At 45.0% G+C, this 18289-nt stretch overlaps 1 protein-coding gene across 2 annotated transcripts in view; it reads left to right on the top strand.

Annotated features, from left to right (window-relative positions):
• The window catches only part of EBPL (EBP like), a 66345-nt gene extending 58221 nt beyond the window's left edge, over nt 1-8124 (top strand). For both annotated transcript variants that reach the window (XM_063957049.1, XM_063957050.1), the window contains exons 3-4: nt 5384-5522; nt 7700-8124. In XM_063957049.1, coding sequence (XP_063813119.1) covers nt 5384-5522; nt 7700-7940 — 380 coding nt within the window. In that variant the 3' untranslated portion in view covers nt 7941-8124. The remainder of the gene's footprint in view (nt 1-5383; nt 5523-7699) is intronic.
• Nucleotides 8125-18289: the final 10165 nt, after the last annotated feature.

Below are 18289 nucleotides of genomic sequence, written 5' to 3' on the forward strand. Positions count from 1 at the left end.
GGCTTGATATTTAGATGCGGTCAGGCTTTAATGAAGTGCAAACATCGTACCAGGGTAATGAGTTTGAGGAGTGAGGAAACTGTAATTAACCTGGATTTGATTTATGACCCAATGATAGAAACAATGATGTGATGAAAATGCGATTTCTACGGTCCGTTTCTTTCACCTGTTTTTCTGCTTTTCTCCAAGATAAAAAGACCCCCTTGGACGAGGAAGTTGACGAGACGCTATACAGACAACGGATAGACCAAAGAAGAAGTTTTGACCACTTGAGATATGGACATTTAATGAACTTTGCCATGGATCCCCAGTTTCCCTAGAATTCTTAAACTTACGCTAGCCCAACATTTTTTGTAAATCTAATGGCATTGACAAAGCTTTTTGCTCACACCTAATGGGCAACACAGCGCAAAGAAGACGACTTTCAACTGATACCGAACAAAACTTCAACCGACAAATGTACATTAACCTGACATAGAATACCACCGCATTTACCGTAATTATGTCTTTTCTTCATTTCTACAACCCTCAGGTAATGACACACATAGTATAAGGAATACAGGCACAGATATCAGCAATCACATATTCCCCCATTCATGTATCATCAACTAAAATCTGCTCCCCATTTTGTTCAAAATCCGAAAAGAGCTCGGTAAAGTTTGACAGCCCATCCACAGACCCGTACCACGGGATAAGAAGGAATTCAAATGTATACTTCGCAATACCTCGAAGCTTGATTTACAACACGTACGGCACGATGATACATGACCCCCCAAACATGGACTCATACACACATGCTTCTGCTATCTCACTAGGTCATACCCTCTTCCCACCTACTCCTCTCTCCTCCCTTACCCAACCATGGAAATGAATTAACCCCTGACATATATTTTTCTCCTTTTGAAATGTTTTAGAAGGTGGCAGTTATTATTGACTGCCAAAGGGTGGACTGTCAAAGTCAGAAAAATATCTCTATGCACACTACCATATTTGCACCTCACACAGGTCCGTGCTGCGCATGCGTACGCTCTCCCGTACGTGCGCATACTCACAGTCGCGGGCACCCGCAGGCGCATGGTATGCGTATTTACGGTAGAGTTTATGCGATCGTAGCGTGCGACTCAATCATTACATATTTTCACTAATAATGTATTTTGTAGATCATGGTCCCTTTGATAGATTCTGAAAGTTTGGTTAATATAGAATGTTTATGAACAGAGGAATCCCTCTTTGTTTGATACGAAGGGTCAGACAGGAGTAATACAGTGGTGTTTAGTATCCATCGGAAGAATATTTAATTAGAAATATTCCGGTGTTGGTTTGAAGCAGATCAATCGCTCGTGCGAATAGTTATGGACATAAGAAGTTTATGAACATTTACTTTATTTGCACTTTATTACCCATGCGGCGGGAAACCCAGTTTCCCTCCCACCTGAGCAGTTGGAAATAGTCACAGCCCACCTGTATGAATCAACCTATGACCTTTTGTTATAATGCGAAGCCGAATTCCTGTGTCCAATGAACAATGAGATTGTAGGGACCATTGAATTGTATTGTGTGTGGGGCATAAATAGGCAGGCCGACCGTATCCAGTTCACTCTCTTCAACGGTTCTCATTGCTGATAATCGGGAGCTGGATATCGAGGCGCATGCGATCGTTTCCCCTTGTGCGTAAGTTTTCTCCGTAATCATATTGTCTTACTGTGAGCCATCTCTCTCTCTCTCTCTATCTCTCTCGTATTTTCCTTTAATTGTATTGTATTGTATTTCCTGTGTAGTTTATCTGGTTAGTTGGTTTATGTTATATTGTAGTGTATCATTTGTACTGTGATTCCTTTTTGCAAGTATAATAGTTAAAATACATATAATAGGTTTTGGACCCTAAGCCCAGGTATCTGTGTATTCTTTATAAGGGTTAAGTATTCTCTGAGCGTCGGTGACGCTCAAGCAGCTTTGTAGTTAATCAGGTTACACCAGGTTGCACTTACACTCTGTCTCCACACTAAGGTATACTGTGTATCTCATTGTTAAAGGTATAGATATAAAGGGTTTAACGTTGTAAGCGTCTGCACCGATGGTGATCTCCTCGTGGTCCCGAGCGTACGCTACGCTATAGCGAATCATCACGTTAGTCGGCAGCCAATAGCGTGCCTGCCTGTGATCACTGGGCCGTAAGCGAACGTGACGCTTGAGCGTCTCGACTACGGTTGAGCGATCGCTACACAACTTGCGTACCCTTAAGGTACTTCTTACGTAGATAGCGTACAGTGTTGTTAGACCTCTTAAAGTGTTTTATATACGATAAATATTTAGCTTTATCAACTGACTCGCTGTTTATCTTGCATGCCCCCAACAAGCTGGGTGCTCCTGCTTCAAAGCAAACTATTGCTCGCTGGATCTGTAGCACGATTCAGCAGGCTCATTCTGCGGCTGGATTGCCGCATCCAAAATCAGTAAAAGCCCATTCCACAAGGAAGGTGGGCTCTTCTTGGGAGGCTGCCCGAGGGGTCTCGGCTTTACAGCTTTGCCGAGCGGCTACTTGGTCGGGTTCAAACACATTTGCAAAGTTCTACAAGTTTGATACCCTGGCTGAGGAGGACCTTGTGTTTGCTCATTCGGTGCTGCAGAGTCATCCGCACTCTCCCGCCCGTTTGGGAGCTTTTGTATAATCCCCATGGTCCTTACGGAGTTCCCAGCATCCACTAGGACGTCAGAGAAAATGAGAATTTACTCACCGGTAATTCTATTTCTCGTAGTCCGTAGTGGATGCTGGGCGCCCGTCCCAAGTGCGGACTTTCTGCAATACGTGTATATAGTTATTGCTTAACTAAGGGTTATTGTTATGAGCCATCCGTTGAGTGAGGCTCAGTTGTTGTTCATACTGTTAACTGGGTAAAGGTATCACAAGTTGTATGGTGTGATTGGTGTGGCTGGTATGAGTCTTACCCTGGATTCAAAATTTCCTTTCCTTGTAATGTCAGCTCTTCCGGGCACAGTTTCCCTAACTGAGGTCTGGAGGAGGGGCATAGAGGGAGGAGCCAGTGCACACCAGATAGTACCTAATCTTTTCTTTAGAGTGTCCAGTCTCCTGCGGAGCCCGTCTATTCCCCTTGGTCCTTACGGAGTTCCCAGCATCCACTACGGACTACGAGAAATAGAATTACCGGTGAGTAAATTCTCATTTTTTGTAATATGCACTTGAATCAAGCTGCCCATTTACAGATTCAGACATTGGACCAAAAACACTGAGCAATCGGGGTCTGTGTTCAGTGGCCTCAAATGTGGCTGACCAAAAGTCAGATGGCTCTGGTTGTGTGTATCTCAGGCTGGGTGGCACAGGTAGCTTGGCCACACGCTTTCAGATTAGGGTCACCAGCCAGACAGATTTACAGGCGTTTCCAATGCATATTTTATTGTTCTCATTGTTGGCTCAGGCAAACTTCACAATCTCAGATGCGCAGAACTGCCAGTAAGCAAGTGTGTAAATTATAGTAATAAGCCCACTGTGATTCCTGTCGGTGGCATAGAAACATTGTAAAATATTTGTAAGATCTGTTTCTGCTATTTAAGCGCGAACACTGCAGACAGCATCACAAGTCACACAAAGTGAAGTGAGCGCCTGTGAGAATGTGTTTGTTTGTTCAATGTATCGCCTGTCAGTACTAAGGCAAGTTTAATTGGCCTCATTTATCCATGTTCAATACAGTAAAAAAAAAAAAAAAAACGGTAGGTCCATTTGTAAGAGCCTTGAAGCTGTTCTGCACTGATGTTTCTATACTGATGGCCATGCCAAGCTTCGTTATTCCATCTGTACTTATTCATGGGGCGGTATTCAATTCTTTCCACCTCCTTCCTTCCACAGCCATTCTGTTTCTGCTGATGGGCGTGATATCATCATTTCAGCTCGCTACCCCCGGCCTAGCAAGGCTCCATAACCCTTTACACAGCTAACCTGATTACTATGGGTGCGATATGCGTGATAACAGGGATCACTTGAGGAAGGAGATTGGGCGTGATATATCATTTGAATACCGCCCATTGTCCGATTTGGTATCCAAACTTGCAGCTGACCAGAGTTCTGTCTCACAGCTCGCGGACTCTCTGCAGCAATGTGTGCACATATCCCAACACAGCTTATCATACTTTAAAAGATATGTAAATCAGTGTATGGGAACAGTGTATGTAAATCAGTGTATGGGAATATAAACCATATACATTACACAAACACCGGCTGATATTATTATACAATACACATAAATCTGTAACACACTTACCCACAGAAGAAAATATAAAAGATGCCACAATAAAAAAAATATGTAATTTAAATTTTTGGATAGTGCTGAATTGATTATATAGTGCAAACTGATATTATAGCTGATGTTATATTTAGTCTATTTTTAGATAACCTCCGTAGCTTTGTTCCATGCACAGACCGCAATCAGCAGGTTAATAAAAACATCAGTAGTTTACAAGGTTAAAATGTAGCAATCCCAATTAATTTACTAACACAGAGGCAACCGCTCCGCCTATTGATTTTATAAGGCTGGTATACTATAATTCATCCACGGTATGCGGGTATTTCAAGTCTGGCCAGACAATTTACTGTATATAAGTAGTGTCTTTGTTCCCCATGTGAGGTCTCACCGCATTAGGATCCTCCTCAAATTATATATGCCTCCAGACTTTTTGATTAATGATGAATAATTGCTGGACTTGCTCGTTTATAATCTTTTTGTGCTATGACTGGATGTTTTTATTGACCTGCTGATTGCTATCCGTACATGGAACAAAGCCATGGAGGTTGTCTAAAAATAGACTAAATATAACATCTGATATATCACTTGTAAATGATATATATATTTTTTTAATTGTGGCATCTTTTTTTTTTTCTGTGGGTAAGTGAGCTTCAGATTTATATGTATAGTAATACCGGACGGTGTTTGTGTAGTGTATATTGTTTATATTATTATTATTATTATTATTATTATTATTAATTTTTTATTTTTTTTTAAACTGACTTTACATACTTTTTTCGCAGTTCCATTTGATTTTAAGGGCTGAGTATCCCTTGTGTAGGTAGTAGCTGGGAAAGCAGGTTAATAGTGCTTGATCAAAAAACATCTAAGTCATCTGGTTTTATAGTATAATACTTTAGCCTGCGTACAGACCATACATTACTCCATATTAGTTAATGTTTGAAAGGTAAAGCCAGCCTGGGAAGATTACATGCTTTTGAGGTTCACAGAAATATTGCATAGACACTGAAAGCATTTGCACCACCAAATGGAGAAAATATTTATTCATTGTGTCAGGTTAATAATCACTTGTCGGGTAAATAATTACAGGTTGCTTTCATTTGATTACCTTTTTACTTACTTCCTAGGGAAAGAATATGGAAAAGCAGATGAGCGTTGGCTTCATTCAGACCCCACAATCGTGTCTCTGGAGATCCTCACTGTGGTTGTGGATGGCTTGTTGGCTTTAGTGTTGATTTATGCTATTGTCAAGGATAAGTACTACAGGTGTGTTCCAACTAATGCACTAACTGGCCCGAAACATGTCTCCCTCTGTCTGTGCCATTCTTGTATCTTAGAGAGTATCTGCCACCCAAACAAGGTGGAATCAGACATTTTGTAGCTTAAACCAAAATTCAGCCCATATAATGGTTCAGCTCACAAAATGGCTGCTTTTACTGTATGATGACAGATGGAGAAATGTGTGTGTATACAGTATATATTTCTCACTTGACGCTACATGGCTGAGTCGTTATTTTTGTCACCACCCCTTCCAGCCAATTAATAAATTACAGCCAGCGAACGTGAAAGATCTAACATTAAGTAACCATACCTTTTTTTAAGGAGTAACTTTAGCACTATAGGAAATAAACTAATGGGCCCTACACACTGGCCAACATCACTGCACGATATGAACGATCTCGGTCATTAATGAACGAGATAACGTTCATATCGTGCAGAGTGGAGGCACCAGCGATGAACGATGCGCGGCCCCGCCCTCGTTCATCGCTGGTTCCCTGTCGGCTGTGCATGCAGGCCAATATGGATGAGATCGTCCATATTTGCCTGCACGTCTACGGAGCCGGGTGACGGGGGGAGTGCAGAAACTTCACTCCCCCCGTCGCTGCCCCTCCGCCGCCGGGTCGCCTGACGGCCGTATCGGCGGTCGGGCAGCTCGGCGGCACATCGCCAAGTCTGTAGGGCCCAACCGGCTGCAGTCCTCAATAAGATATTATTTTGATTAAAAGTCCATGTTGATAAGTCATTGGCTATCTTACTAGTCATTTTCCGCAGGAGTAAGACAGTCCTCCTTTGCAATTAGTTATGTAGGCTTACATATTTCCAACATATTTCTTAGATATTATTATTATGGTGCTGGGATGTTGTATGTAGCAGATTCTAGCGGAGATGTTATAAGCAGTGAAAAGAGTGGAGACGTATGCCAGTGGAGAAGTTGCCCATAGCAACCAATTAGCATTTTAAGTGACATTTATCATTTGCAACAGATCAGCTGATTGGTTGTCATGGGCAACTTCACCAACTGGCTCATTTCTGCACTCTTTTCACTGCTTAATACATCTCCCCCAGAGTCTGTTTGGCTGTTGGAGTCCACAGCACAACTGCCCAGCACTATTATATCTGAGATCGTCTGATAGAGATGATGGAGAATGGGGCCATGAGGGGAGAGCAGCCTAATGTGACATTCAGTGCGTACATATGGTTCTGAAAATTATGTTTGGCTCAAATAAGGCTTCTCTTAGTTATATGGCATAGTAACGTCACTAGGGCGATGTGGACTGCATCAGGTGACATTATCTGAGGGGTTGACACCAATATAGTATAGCTGCTCTGCTATTGTTGTGTCACCTACTCGGATGGGGTCACCGAGCAGCAGGGCCAGGAGAGGCTGGGAACGGCCATCAGCTCCTGAAGCGCTGGGCAAGACCCCAATGTGATGATAAGGGGGTGTGACGTGGTCATGACCCCAAAATGGCACACACCAGGGGGGGGTGGCTTCATAGGCACAAATTCATCCACAGTGCCGCACTAGGTGATACTCACCCAAGTGATGCCACTGACCGTGCATCGGATGTCTTGACAATAGATTTTGTATTGCATATTGAAGGTACCAGATAGGCTTGGTATATAACGCTCAGCAGTAGGCAACCTACTGTTTGAGTCTCTTGCCACCTCTGTATGTCTAAGACCAGTGTAACACTGGGATAGGGTAATCTTGACCCCCCAAGCACCCGTTGAGCCCTTGGAGGGAACATAGGTTGCATAATTGATGATTCTGGTTACATTTGTTGAGTTGTGACAATACTATAAAGAGCTTCCGGAGCCAGGTGTCTGCTACTACTTGTGTAAATGTTTCTACTTGTGTAAATGTTAATTATTACAGTAGACCAGGCATGTCCAAACTGTGGCCCTCCAGCTGTTGAGAAACTACACATCCCAGCATGCCCTGACACAGCTTTAGCATTCTCTGACAGCAAAACTGTGTCAGGGCATGCTGGGATATGTAGTTTCACAACAGCTGGAGGGCCGCAGTTTGGACATGCCTGCAGTAGGCCTATTTATAGTCAGACTGAAAAAAATCCTACATTTTGCTTTTTGATGTAGGTGCGTTTTTGTTATTATGTTCTTTTAGGTTATTATTTCTTATTATGTTCTTTCTGTTTCAGGCACTTTATACAAATCACACTATGTGTATGTGAATTATACGGAGGATGGATGACGTTCTGCCCAGAATGGTTAATTGGCAGCCCTAATCTTAACACCTCCAACTGGTTATATAAGTGGGTCTATTTAGTGTTCTTCAATGGCATATGGGTTGTTGTCCCGGTGCTCTTACTCTGCCAATCTTGGCTGGACCTTCAAAAACTTCATGTCAGCAAAAGAAACCCTGCAAAGAAGTCCCGATAAGGAAATATGTTGAAAAATTGGGATTATTTTTATAGTTGTACATTGGTTTCTTTTTGTTAAATGATATAATGTTATATTTTTAGAAACTGAAGGCTTAATGTGGGCAGTGGTTTAAATTTGTTGTTTTTATCACTTTTGTTTTGCTCAGAGAGTTTAATAAAGCCCAGTCTCAAATTTTAATTAATTTTTGTTGTACTGCCTATTAATTTATAATGCATCATGGCTAGGGTTCTCCTGTAACAGAGAGATGTAGTTGTTTGTTTTATTATTTACTATACAGTAACTTGATTAAATGTGTAATGCCACGTAGAAATTTTTTCCCCTAAACCACGTTTGACACAAATTTGTTTATGTCCTTCTATAATTCAGTTTTCCGTTTGCAAAATCTTACTGTGAGTGAGACAAATAGCTGCACTGAGTCTGCAAGCTGGAACACATTTATATTGGAGAACTCAAGCTCGTTCCTGAGATGTCCCTGGTGAAAATCACCGAAACATTAGACATTTACCTTGAATCCTGATGCAAGTCCAAATTCCTCAATTGTTTTTATGAAAACGCACAGCATCTATTTACTGCTGCTCTGCTAAGCGGAGCCTGCAATGTTAGACCTGGGCCTCCCAACACCAGCATCGCAGGGGACCTTCCCGCCAAAATTGGGACAGTTGGGTAGGCTCCTGAGGCGAGACTCTGATTGCTTCTGCTGTGTCACTACCCCAAGTATTACCACCACTGTGTTCCTGCATTATCTTGTTATTTCTACTTATCCAATAAACCCAACACCCTGGATAAGGAGTCCCTGTGTGGCCTGACAGTCACTTTCACATCCGCTGTGCATCCGGTTGTGACCACAATCCCAATAGGCTACAAATATTTTAACAGTTTTGGAGTCTTTGCCATAATTTTAGATAATAAGAATTTACTCACCGGTAATTCTATTTCTCGTAGTCCGTTGTGTCTAGTAAGTCCATAATACTCTCCTGGCAGAAATGGACATTGCATTAATTCTAGATGCCAGCCGGCAAATATCCCTCTGTGCATCTCTCATAGATAAGACTACGTCTTTAATATGCTCTATGGTTAGCAATATAGTGTCCCTGTCAAGGGAATCAATGTTATCAGACAGGGAATCGGACCACGCTGCTGCAGCACTGCACATCCATGCTGAAGCAATAGCAGGTCTCAGTATAGTACCTGAGTGTGTATATACAGACTTCAGGATAGCCTCCTGCTTTCTATCCGCAGGCTCCTTTAAGGCGGCCGTATCCTGAGACGGCAGTGCCACCTTTTTTGACAAGCGTGTGAGCGCTTTATCCACCCTCGGGGATGTCTCCCAACGTAACCTGTCCTCTGGCGGGAAAGGGTACGCCATCAGTAACTTTTTAGAAATCACTAGTTTCTTATCGGGGGAAGCCCACGCTTCTTCACACACTTCATTCAACTCATCTGATGGGGGGAAAACCACTGGTTGCTTTTTCTCCCCAAACATAATACCCTTTTTACTGGTACCTGGGTTAATGTCAGAAATGTGCAACACATTTTTTATTGCCGTAATCATGCAACGGATGCCCCTTGTGGATTGTGTATATGTCTCATCCTCGTCGACACTGGAGTCAGACTCCGTGTCGACATCTGTGTCTGCCATCTGAGGTAGCGGGCGTTTTTGAGCCCCTGATGGCCTTTGAGACGCCTGGGCAGGCACTGGCTGAGAAGCCGGCTGTCCCACAGCTGTTATGTCATCGAACCTTTTATGTAAGGAGTTGACACTGTCGTGTAAAACCTTCCACATATCCATCCACTCTGGTGTCGACCCCGCAGGGGGTGACATCACATTTATCGGCACCTGCTCCGCCTCCACATAAGCCTCCTCATCAAACATGTCGACACAGCCGTACCGACACACCGCACACACACAGGGAATGCTCTGACTGAGGACAGGACCCCACAAAGTCCTTTGGGGAGACAGAGAGAGAGTATGCCAGCACACACCACAGCGCTATATAACAGGGATTTACACTAACACAAAGTGATTTTCCCTATAGCAGCTATACAAATACAGTTTGCGCCTAAATTCAGTGCCCCCCTCTCTTTTTTACTCTTTGAGCCTGGAAACTGCAGGGGAGAGCCTGGGGAGCTGTCTTCCAGCGGAGCTGTGAAGAGGAAATGGCGCCAGTGTGCTGAGGGAGATAGCCCCGCCCCCTTTTCGGCGGGCTTCTCCCGCTCTTATATTAATATTATGGCAGGGGATTTTTGCACATATATAGTTTATTAATATTATGTGCTGTTTGCCAATGTAAGGTACTCTAATTGCAGCCCAGGGCGCCCCCCCCCCCCCCCCAGCGCCCTGCACCCATCAGTGACCGGAGTATGTGGTGTGCATAGGGAGCAATGGCGCACAGCTGCAGTGCTGTGCGCTACCTTAATGAAGACCGGAGTCTTCAGCCGCCGATTTCCAGGAAGTTCTTCTTGCTTCTGGCTCTGCAAGGGGGACGGCAGCGCGGCTCTGGGACCGGACGACCGAGGCTGGGCCTGTGTTCGATCCCTCTGGAGCTAATGGTGTCCAGTAGCCTAGAAGCCCAAGCTAGCTGCAAGCAGGTAGGTTCGCTTCTCTCCCCTAAGTCCCTCGTAGCAGTGAGTCTGTTGCCAGCAGATCTCACTGAAAATAAAAAACCTAATAAATACTTTCTTTTACTAGAAGCTCAGGAGAGCCCCTAGTGTGCAACCAGCTCGAGCCGGGCACAGATTCTAACTGAGGTCTGGAGGAGGGGCATAGAGGGAGGAGCCAGTGCACACCAGTAGTCCTAATTCTTTCTTAGAGTGCCCAGTCTCCTGCGGAGCCCGTCTATTCCCCATGGTCCTTACGGAGTTCCCAGCATCCACTAGGACGTCAGAGAAAATTTAATTTTCTCATACGTCCTAGAGGATGCTGGGGACTCCAAAAGGACCATGGGGTATAGACTGATCCGCAGGAGCTTGGGCACACTATAAAGACTTAAACTGGGTGTGAACTGGCTCCTCCCTCTATGCCCCTCCTCCAGACCTCAGTTAGACTTTGTGCCCAGGAGTGATGGGTCACACACTAGGGGAGCTCTCCTGAGTTTCTCTAAAAGACTTTGTTAGGTTATTATTTTCAGGAAGACCTGCTGGCTACAGGCTCCCTGCAGTGTGGGAGTGAGGGGAGAGAAGCAGACCTACTTCTGTGAGTTTCAAGGCTCTGCTTCTCGGCTACTGGACACCATTAGCTCCAGATGGTTCAATCACTTGGTGCGCCTAGCTGCTTGTTCCCGGAGCCACGCCGTCACCCCCTCACAGAAGCCAGAAGAAAGAAGCCGGGTGAGTATTAGAAGAACCGAAGACTTCAGTGACGGCAGAAGACTTCAGTAACGGAGGTACAAAGGTTGCACTGTGCTCCATGCTCCCACACACCAACGGCACTCACGGGTGCAGGGCGCTGGGGGGGGGAGCGCCCTGGGCAGCAGGTTGCTGATTTCTTCTTAAGGCTGGCGCAAAAGCATTCCGGTACCTAGCTATCGTATATCATACCCCCGTCAGCATATAACTGCACTGCGCGCCATTATTTTCCCGCCGCCGGCTCCCACGGGTGCAGGGCGCTGGGGGGAGAGCGCCCTGGGCAGCATATTTTTTATTGTAATTACTTATGCTGGCGGTGCCGGGGCTCCATGTCCCGGACCCCCGCCAGCGTGTGCTAGCGCACTCCGCGCCATTTTCCCACCGCCGCCGGCTCCATGGGTGCAGGGCGCTGGGGGGGAGCGCCCTGGGCAGCATTTGTTAAATCATCCCGGGCGGGGGAACATACCCGGACACCGGGTGTTTTCACCCCGCCAGGGCACTGCAGCGTGCACACTGCGCTCCGTCGCTCCCACACACCAACGATTTCCGTGGGTGCGGGGCGCACCCTGGGCTGCGTTTTTGTGCATATAGGGGTATATACAGGGGGTTAATCCCTGTATATAAGCCCCAGTTCAATTTAAAGTTATATATGTATGTATATATGAGAGGGTAAGTGCGCCGGGAAGGGGCGGAGCTTAGCCCTCATAGAGTCAGCGCCATTTTCCTCAGATCCCCGCCAGGGGGGGGGGGGCACAGTGTTTTAATGCTATGTGGTTGTCGTATAGCATTATGTTTTATAATGGACGCGTAGTCACTCTTATATTACATAAATTCACTGTTTCCCTGTTTGTACCCACTATTGGTTAGTCGACATATGTCGGCAGGTGTGAGGGCTTTGTCATAAGCTGCTGTGGGGATAACTGTCGGCTTCGCCGGCGTATGGCGGTACTTGATTCGGAAAATTAAGTATTAGCAAATGGGTGTTTGTGTATGTAAACAGTAAACACGATAGGGGAGATGTAATTGTTTATGGATGCCCAGTCGGCATCAACGGTATTTCCTGGGTAAAGAATTATCAGGCTGTTCTGGCCTTGTACCTGTGTGTGTGTGTGTGTGTGTGTGTGTGTGTGTGTATGTGTGTATGTGTGTATGTATATATATATATATATATATATATATATATATATATGTATATGGGGGGGGCGAATGTTATCAAAATTGTATTTGTATTACTTCCCTCAGACCCCTCGGGGTTCCGTGATTATTATTATAATTTTTTGCCCACTTACTATTCCTTGCTGTCGACATTTACTCAGTTTCTGTCGACCATAACGTTCCTGGTAGATCCACATCGGGGGCATGTCAGTACATGGTCATACACATTCGCAACACATTACTGTCACTAGGGACCTGACAGGTCTGGACAATCCACTTGCGTATGGGTTATATCTATATGTGTATATATGTAGATATAGGTTATATATGCATGGTGAGGATATATGTGTTTTATTGTGTATTACATGATGTATATCCATGAATGCTGAAATAATGGTATTCTTATCATGTGCTGGTCGCTCTGTTGATTAAGCTCTAGATTGGCCGTGACGAGTTGGTTTCGATCCTCTCAAGGAGTCCGAATATTATTCTCTTCACAACGCGGAGAGAAAATTATGACAGTCAACTCCTGGTCGACGCAGAGCCCGGTCGCAAAGGATCATACACAGGCAGCTAAGTGAAATTTTATTTCTATACTTTGACCTTATTTGCACTGTATGCACTTGAGGGAGTGTTGTAGTCGGGTAGGCATCCGATAGAATTATCCTACCCAGAGTGGGTAGGCTTGCCTAGGTTTATTTTTCCTTATAACATTACAGCAGGCTGCCATGTGACAGCAGGAGGTGTGACCGTAAAAATGCGGAGGAGGTCCGGGAGAAGCTGGTGGGAGGTATACAGCTGTTTGGTGTGGCCTCTGTTCAGTCAATCTCGGCGGTTTCCGCTGGTAAGTCTGAATTCGTGAATTAGCCTCCTTCACAACGGTTGGTGACGCATTCTTTTGTGGGATGCAGTCGTTTTAACCGGTTCGATACCGTTCTTTTTTCCTTTTCTGTGTAGACAGTGGAGGGTGAAAAGGTAAGTGTTCTGCAGCCTTGTTAGGTTCGCAGAAGTGGACGTAGTTTTCTGTTTCCACTACATACACCACTTGTCGCTGAGTCTATCTGGGTGGTCCCCACTCCGGTGACCACTTGTCTACTAATTTTCAGTTAGTCCAGGAATAGACTAGGACCTGTGAGTTATTTATAGAAGCAAAAGGGGGACATTCTGAGTTACGGTTGTTTCCCCTTACTGTTTTTTCTATTAGTTCTTGCCTTTCCCCTATGGAAGGGGACGTAGTACGCGACGCCATACAGAGGTGCGTCACGTTCAGGACATAGTCTGGTTGTCCCTGTATAAAGGTGCATATCGTTCTCTCTCTGACTGTTCTTCGGCGCAGGGATTGGCTGTTGTTCCCAACGACGCAGTTGTCAGAAGTGGGTTTCAGAGTAGATACTGACCGGTTAAGGTTCAGTGTTTTTCCTGTGGAAAGAGGTCTGAGGATCCAGAGTTGGATCGGATTTGAGGTGACACCTCATCAATATGTTCCGTTATTAAGACAGATCGGTGCGGCCTAAGAGGTTTTTTTCGGTGAGCAGGTCTAATACCAGAGTGATTTTCAGGGGACCAGTTGGAAATGTGGTCCGGGTCTCACCTGCGCATGCACCGGAATATAATCAAAACGGCCAGGACATCGCTCCTGCGGTGTCTGCTCGGTTCTTTCCTTCTAGAGCAATGAAGGTTGGGTATCCAGGTTTAGATCCGGGTGTCCGTGCATACAGATTTTCGAAGCTGGGGAGCAGTCCTTTGCAAGGGACGTATTTCCAGAGGATGAGTTCAGGTTGGGAAATTTGTCTGCTGTAAGCTGTCTTGAATTAAGAGCTATTTTAGACGAACGTATTTTTCGTGTTCTGCCCGTGTTAATTCTGCCAGACGACTTGTCAGCAATGGCGTAAGTAAGCCGCTATGGCGGAACAAGGAGCAAAGCGGCAATGGCAGAAGAGGCACAGTTTGCAGTTGAGTGGGAAGTCTGGTAAACGCTATTTTAGCAGTCTTCGTTCCGGAAGTAAACGACGGAGAAATAGATTGCCTCTGCTGACACGATATCCTGCCGGGAAAAATTCAGTCATCATCGAGAAGCTTTCCCAGATGTGACAAGTCTTTGAGGAGTGTCGCAATTGGACATGTTGGCGTCTCGCCTCAAGGAGATTGTTCCAGGTCAAGGGACACTCAAGATATAGCAGTGGAAATCCTCGTGACACCGTGGATGTTTTAGTCGGTTTATGTGGCCTCTCCGCTTTCACTTTTCTGACAGTGGTAAGCGTAAGATGATCAAAGGTTCCGGTGATCCTCTTAAATCCGGTCTAGCCAGAGAGGGTTGGGTATCCAGTTTTTCATGGTTTACTCATAGAAAATTACTGCCCTCTTCCTTTACGTGAGGTAAGGTACAACAAGATCAGGGCGTGTATCAGGACTTACCGCGGCTGCGTCTGACGGCGGGGCGGTTGAATGCCATATCCTACGCCGATCGGGAGTTCCCAGCGAAGTCGTTTCCTCAATTCTTCAGGCTAGGAAAGAACTAACGGCACAGCGTTACCACCGTTGTTGGAGTAATTATGTGTCTCGGTGTGTATCCAGGAAGGCTCCTATGGAGGACTTTCAGCTAGGTTGTGCTTATCTATGCTTTACAAGCCGGTGTGGAGGCAAGCCTAATAAGTTTCTTTACAGAATTTCTCTCTTGGAAAATGGTCAGGCTATTGGCTTTGACGTCCGCAAGGCAGGTGTCGGAAGTGGTGGTTTTGTCTCACAAGAGCCTTGTTTGATCTTTCAGGTGGATAGAGAGCAATTGAGTACTCGGTTGGTAGTTCTACAAAGAGTGGTTTCTGGGTTTCGCAGAAATCGGTCTATTTTGATGCCGTTGGTTACTTGGGCATTAGCTGATTAAAATTCCCTTGATCTAGCCAGTGATTTGAGTATGTAGGTCGCCCATTTGGCTCAGTTTGGAGAAACAGAGACTCTGTTTGTCTGGTATGTTCCCAGCTTGGTTTGGGAGACTGCGTTAGGCAGTCTGTTACGTGCTGAATCTGTGATGCGGTTTGGCATGGTCGTTCTACGGCTGATTTGCAGTCACCAAAGTCGGTGGAAGTTCATTCTTTTGGGAAGATGGGCTTTTCTTGGGCGGATGCCCGAGGAGTCTCGGCGGTTCAGCTTTGCCGAGCGGATTCTTGGTCGGGATCAAACGCTTTTGCTGTGCTCTACAAGTTTGATACCCTGATTTTTCGGGACCTTATGTTTGCTCATTTGGTGCTGCAGAGTCGTCCGCACTCTCCCGCCCGTTTTGGAGCTTTGGTATAAACCCCATGGTCCCTTTGGAGTCCCCAGCATCCTCTAGGACGTATGAGAAAATAGGATTTTAGAACCTACCGGTAAATCCTTTTCTCTTAGTCCGTAGAGGATGCTGGGCGCCCATCCCAGTGCGTACTGTGTCTGCAGTTATGGCTTTTGGTTACACCCTGGTGGGGTGTCTTTTCTGTCTGGCGGTTGCTACCGTTGTTCATGACATAGCATGCGGGGTCTTCATTTTTGTTTATGTGGACACACGGGTTGTCTTACATATTCTTTCAGCGGGTGGTCTTCTGTTTGCCGGCGGTCGGGCTCCCGGCGCTCAGTATACCGGCGCCGGGAGCCCGACAGCCGACATACCGACACTTATTTTCCCTCGTGGGGGTCCACGACCCCCATAGAGGGAGAATAAAATAGTGTGGCGCGCGTAGCGAGCCCGCCAGGGGCTCATTTGCGCTCGCCAAGCTGTCGGTAAGCCGGCGGTCGGGCTCCCGGCGCCGGGATGCTGGTCGCCGGGAGCCCGACCGCCGGCCAGCCGTAGTGAACCCCTTTTAGCATGTGGCTGTGTTTTGTTCATGCCGTTGGCTGTTATTCTACTGAATGCCTCGTTCTACGGTGTGTTTGAGGTGTGAGCTGGTATGACACTCACCGTGTTATAACAATAAATTCTTTCCTCGAAATTGTCCATCTCTCCTGGGCACAGTTTTCTAACTGAGGTCTGGAGGAGGGGCATAGAGGGAGAAGCCAGTTCACACCCAGTTTAAGTCTTTATAGTGTGCCCAAGCTCCTGCGGATCCGTCTATACCCCATGGTCCTTTTGGAGTCCCCAGCATCCTCTACGGACTAAGAGAAAAGGATTTACCGGTAGGTACTAAAATCCTATTTTTACTTCAAGATATTAAGTGGTTAAGCTCATAAAAGGAAGGAATCAGTGGCTACATATAATGCCCTCAGAGCTGAGGACTCATCCAGTTTTGCTGCATACTCTTCAGACCCAGGGGATATTACCTTGGACTCGTATAAAAAAAGCTAGGAAACTATTGGAAAATTTTCTTATTACTCAGGCTAAAAATTCACTGGAAATATCCAAACATAAATATTATCGATGGGGCAATAAGGCAGGTAGACTCTTGGCAACCATGTCTCGTCCATGGAAAACTAAAACTCATATTGTTGCTATTAAAAATCCACATGACCGTACTCTTGTTACGAATTCTAAACGAGTCCTAACTTTATTTCATGAATATTATAGTAACCTATATGCAGATCAGACAGTAGATGTTGATTTGCAAAATCAAATGTTACAGGCGGCTCGTCTTCCAAAATTATCACAGGCCCAAAGGAATCAACTGAGCGGGACTATTACCTTGGAAGAAATATCCCAAGTTATCATGAGGCTTGCACCTCGAAAAGCCCCAGGTCCAGGCGGCCTTTCGGGAGATTATAGAATCTTACATGATAATATACTTCTATTTCTTCATGCATTTTATCAGACCATATATAGGAATTCACCTAATTATCCAACATTCAAAGAATCACATACCATATTAATACCTAAACCAGACAGGGATCCACAACTATTAGGATCTTATAGACCCATAACATTATTAAATGTTGATTTTAAAATTCTGTCTAAAATCATGGCCAATCGTTTACAAAACATTTTGCCGCAATTACTTACCGACCATCAACTTGGTTTTGTAGCAGGTAGGCATTTGGTTCGTGCTATCAGATCTGCGATTGCAGCTACCATTTCTTCCTTTCAGTCGCCCAATTCTAATATGCTGCTTAGTGTGGATACTCATAAAGCATTTGATATGGTGCTTTGGCCACACTTGTTCTCTATACTGGAACATAGGGACTTTGATTCGGATTTCATAAGATTAATTAAATTTTTCTACCACTCTCCCACTACTTCACTTCTGGTTAATGGTTTGAAAAGTAATAAATTAACACTCTGCAGAGGCGCTCGTCGGGGATGTCCTCTCTCTCCCTTGTTATTCAATATATCGCTTGATCCATTATTAAGGATCCTTCAAAACTGGCCACAATTCCAGGGTATGCGGATTGGTTCAAGTTAAATAAAAATCTGCTTTTGCAGATGATCTTCTTTTGTATATCAACAACCCCCGTGAAACAGTTTCACTTATCTTGGTCAAAATCCATTCTTATGGCGATGACTCTGGCTTGGTTATAAATGCAGACAAATCGGTGGGGATGTTGCTCGGTCCGGGAAGGTCTATTCCTCAGTGAAGTCCTTTGTTTCCTATAAGGTGGGCTTCTTCCTCCTTTACTTATCTGGGCATAACTTTGACTAGAAATCCTTCTGATTTATATAGATGCAATATTACCAAAGCCATTCATCATATCTCTAATGAGCTAAATGGATGGAAACATCTAACACTTTCCTATCTTGGAAGAGCGAATTTGATCAAAATGATCACTTTCCCTAGATTACTCTATTTATTACAGGTTCTCCCCCTTCTACTTGCCCAAAAAGATGGCAGCGTGTCTCCACGTGTTTCCATGTCCATGTTATAACAATGTTTAGTCAGCTCCATCCAACT

This window comes from Pseudophryne corroboree, chromosome 2, assembly GCF_028390025.1.
Source record: "Pseudophryne corroboree isolate aPseCor3 chromosome 2, aPseCor3.hap2, whole genome shotgun sequence".
NCBI lineage: Eukaryota > Metazoa > Chordata > Amphibia > Anura > Myobatrachidae > Pseudophryne > Pseudophryne corroboree.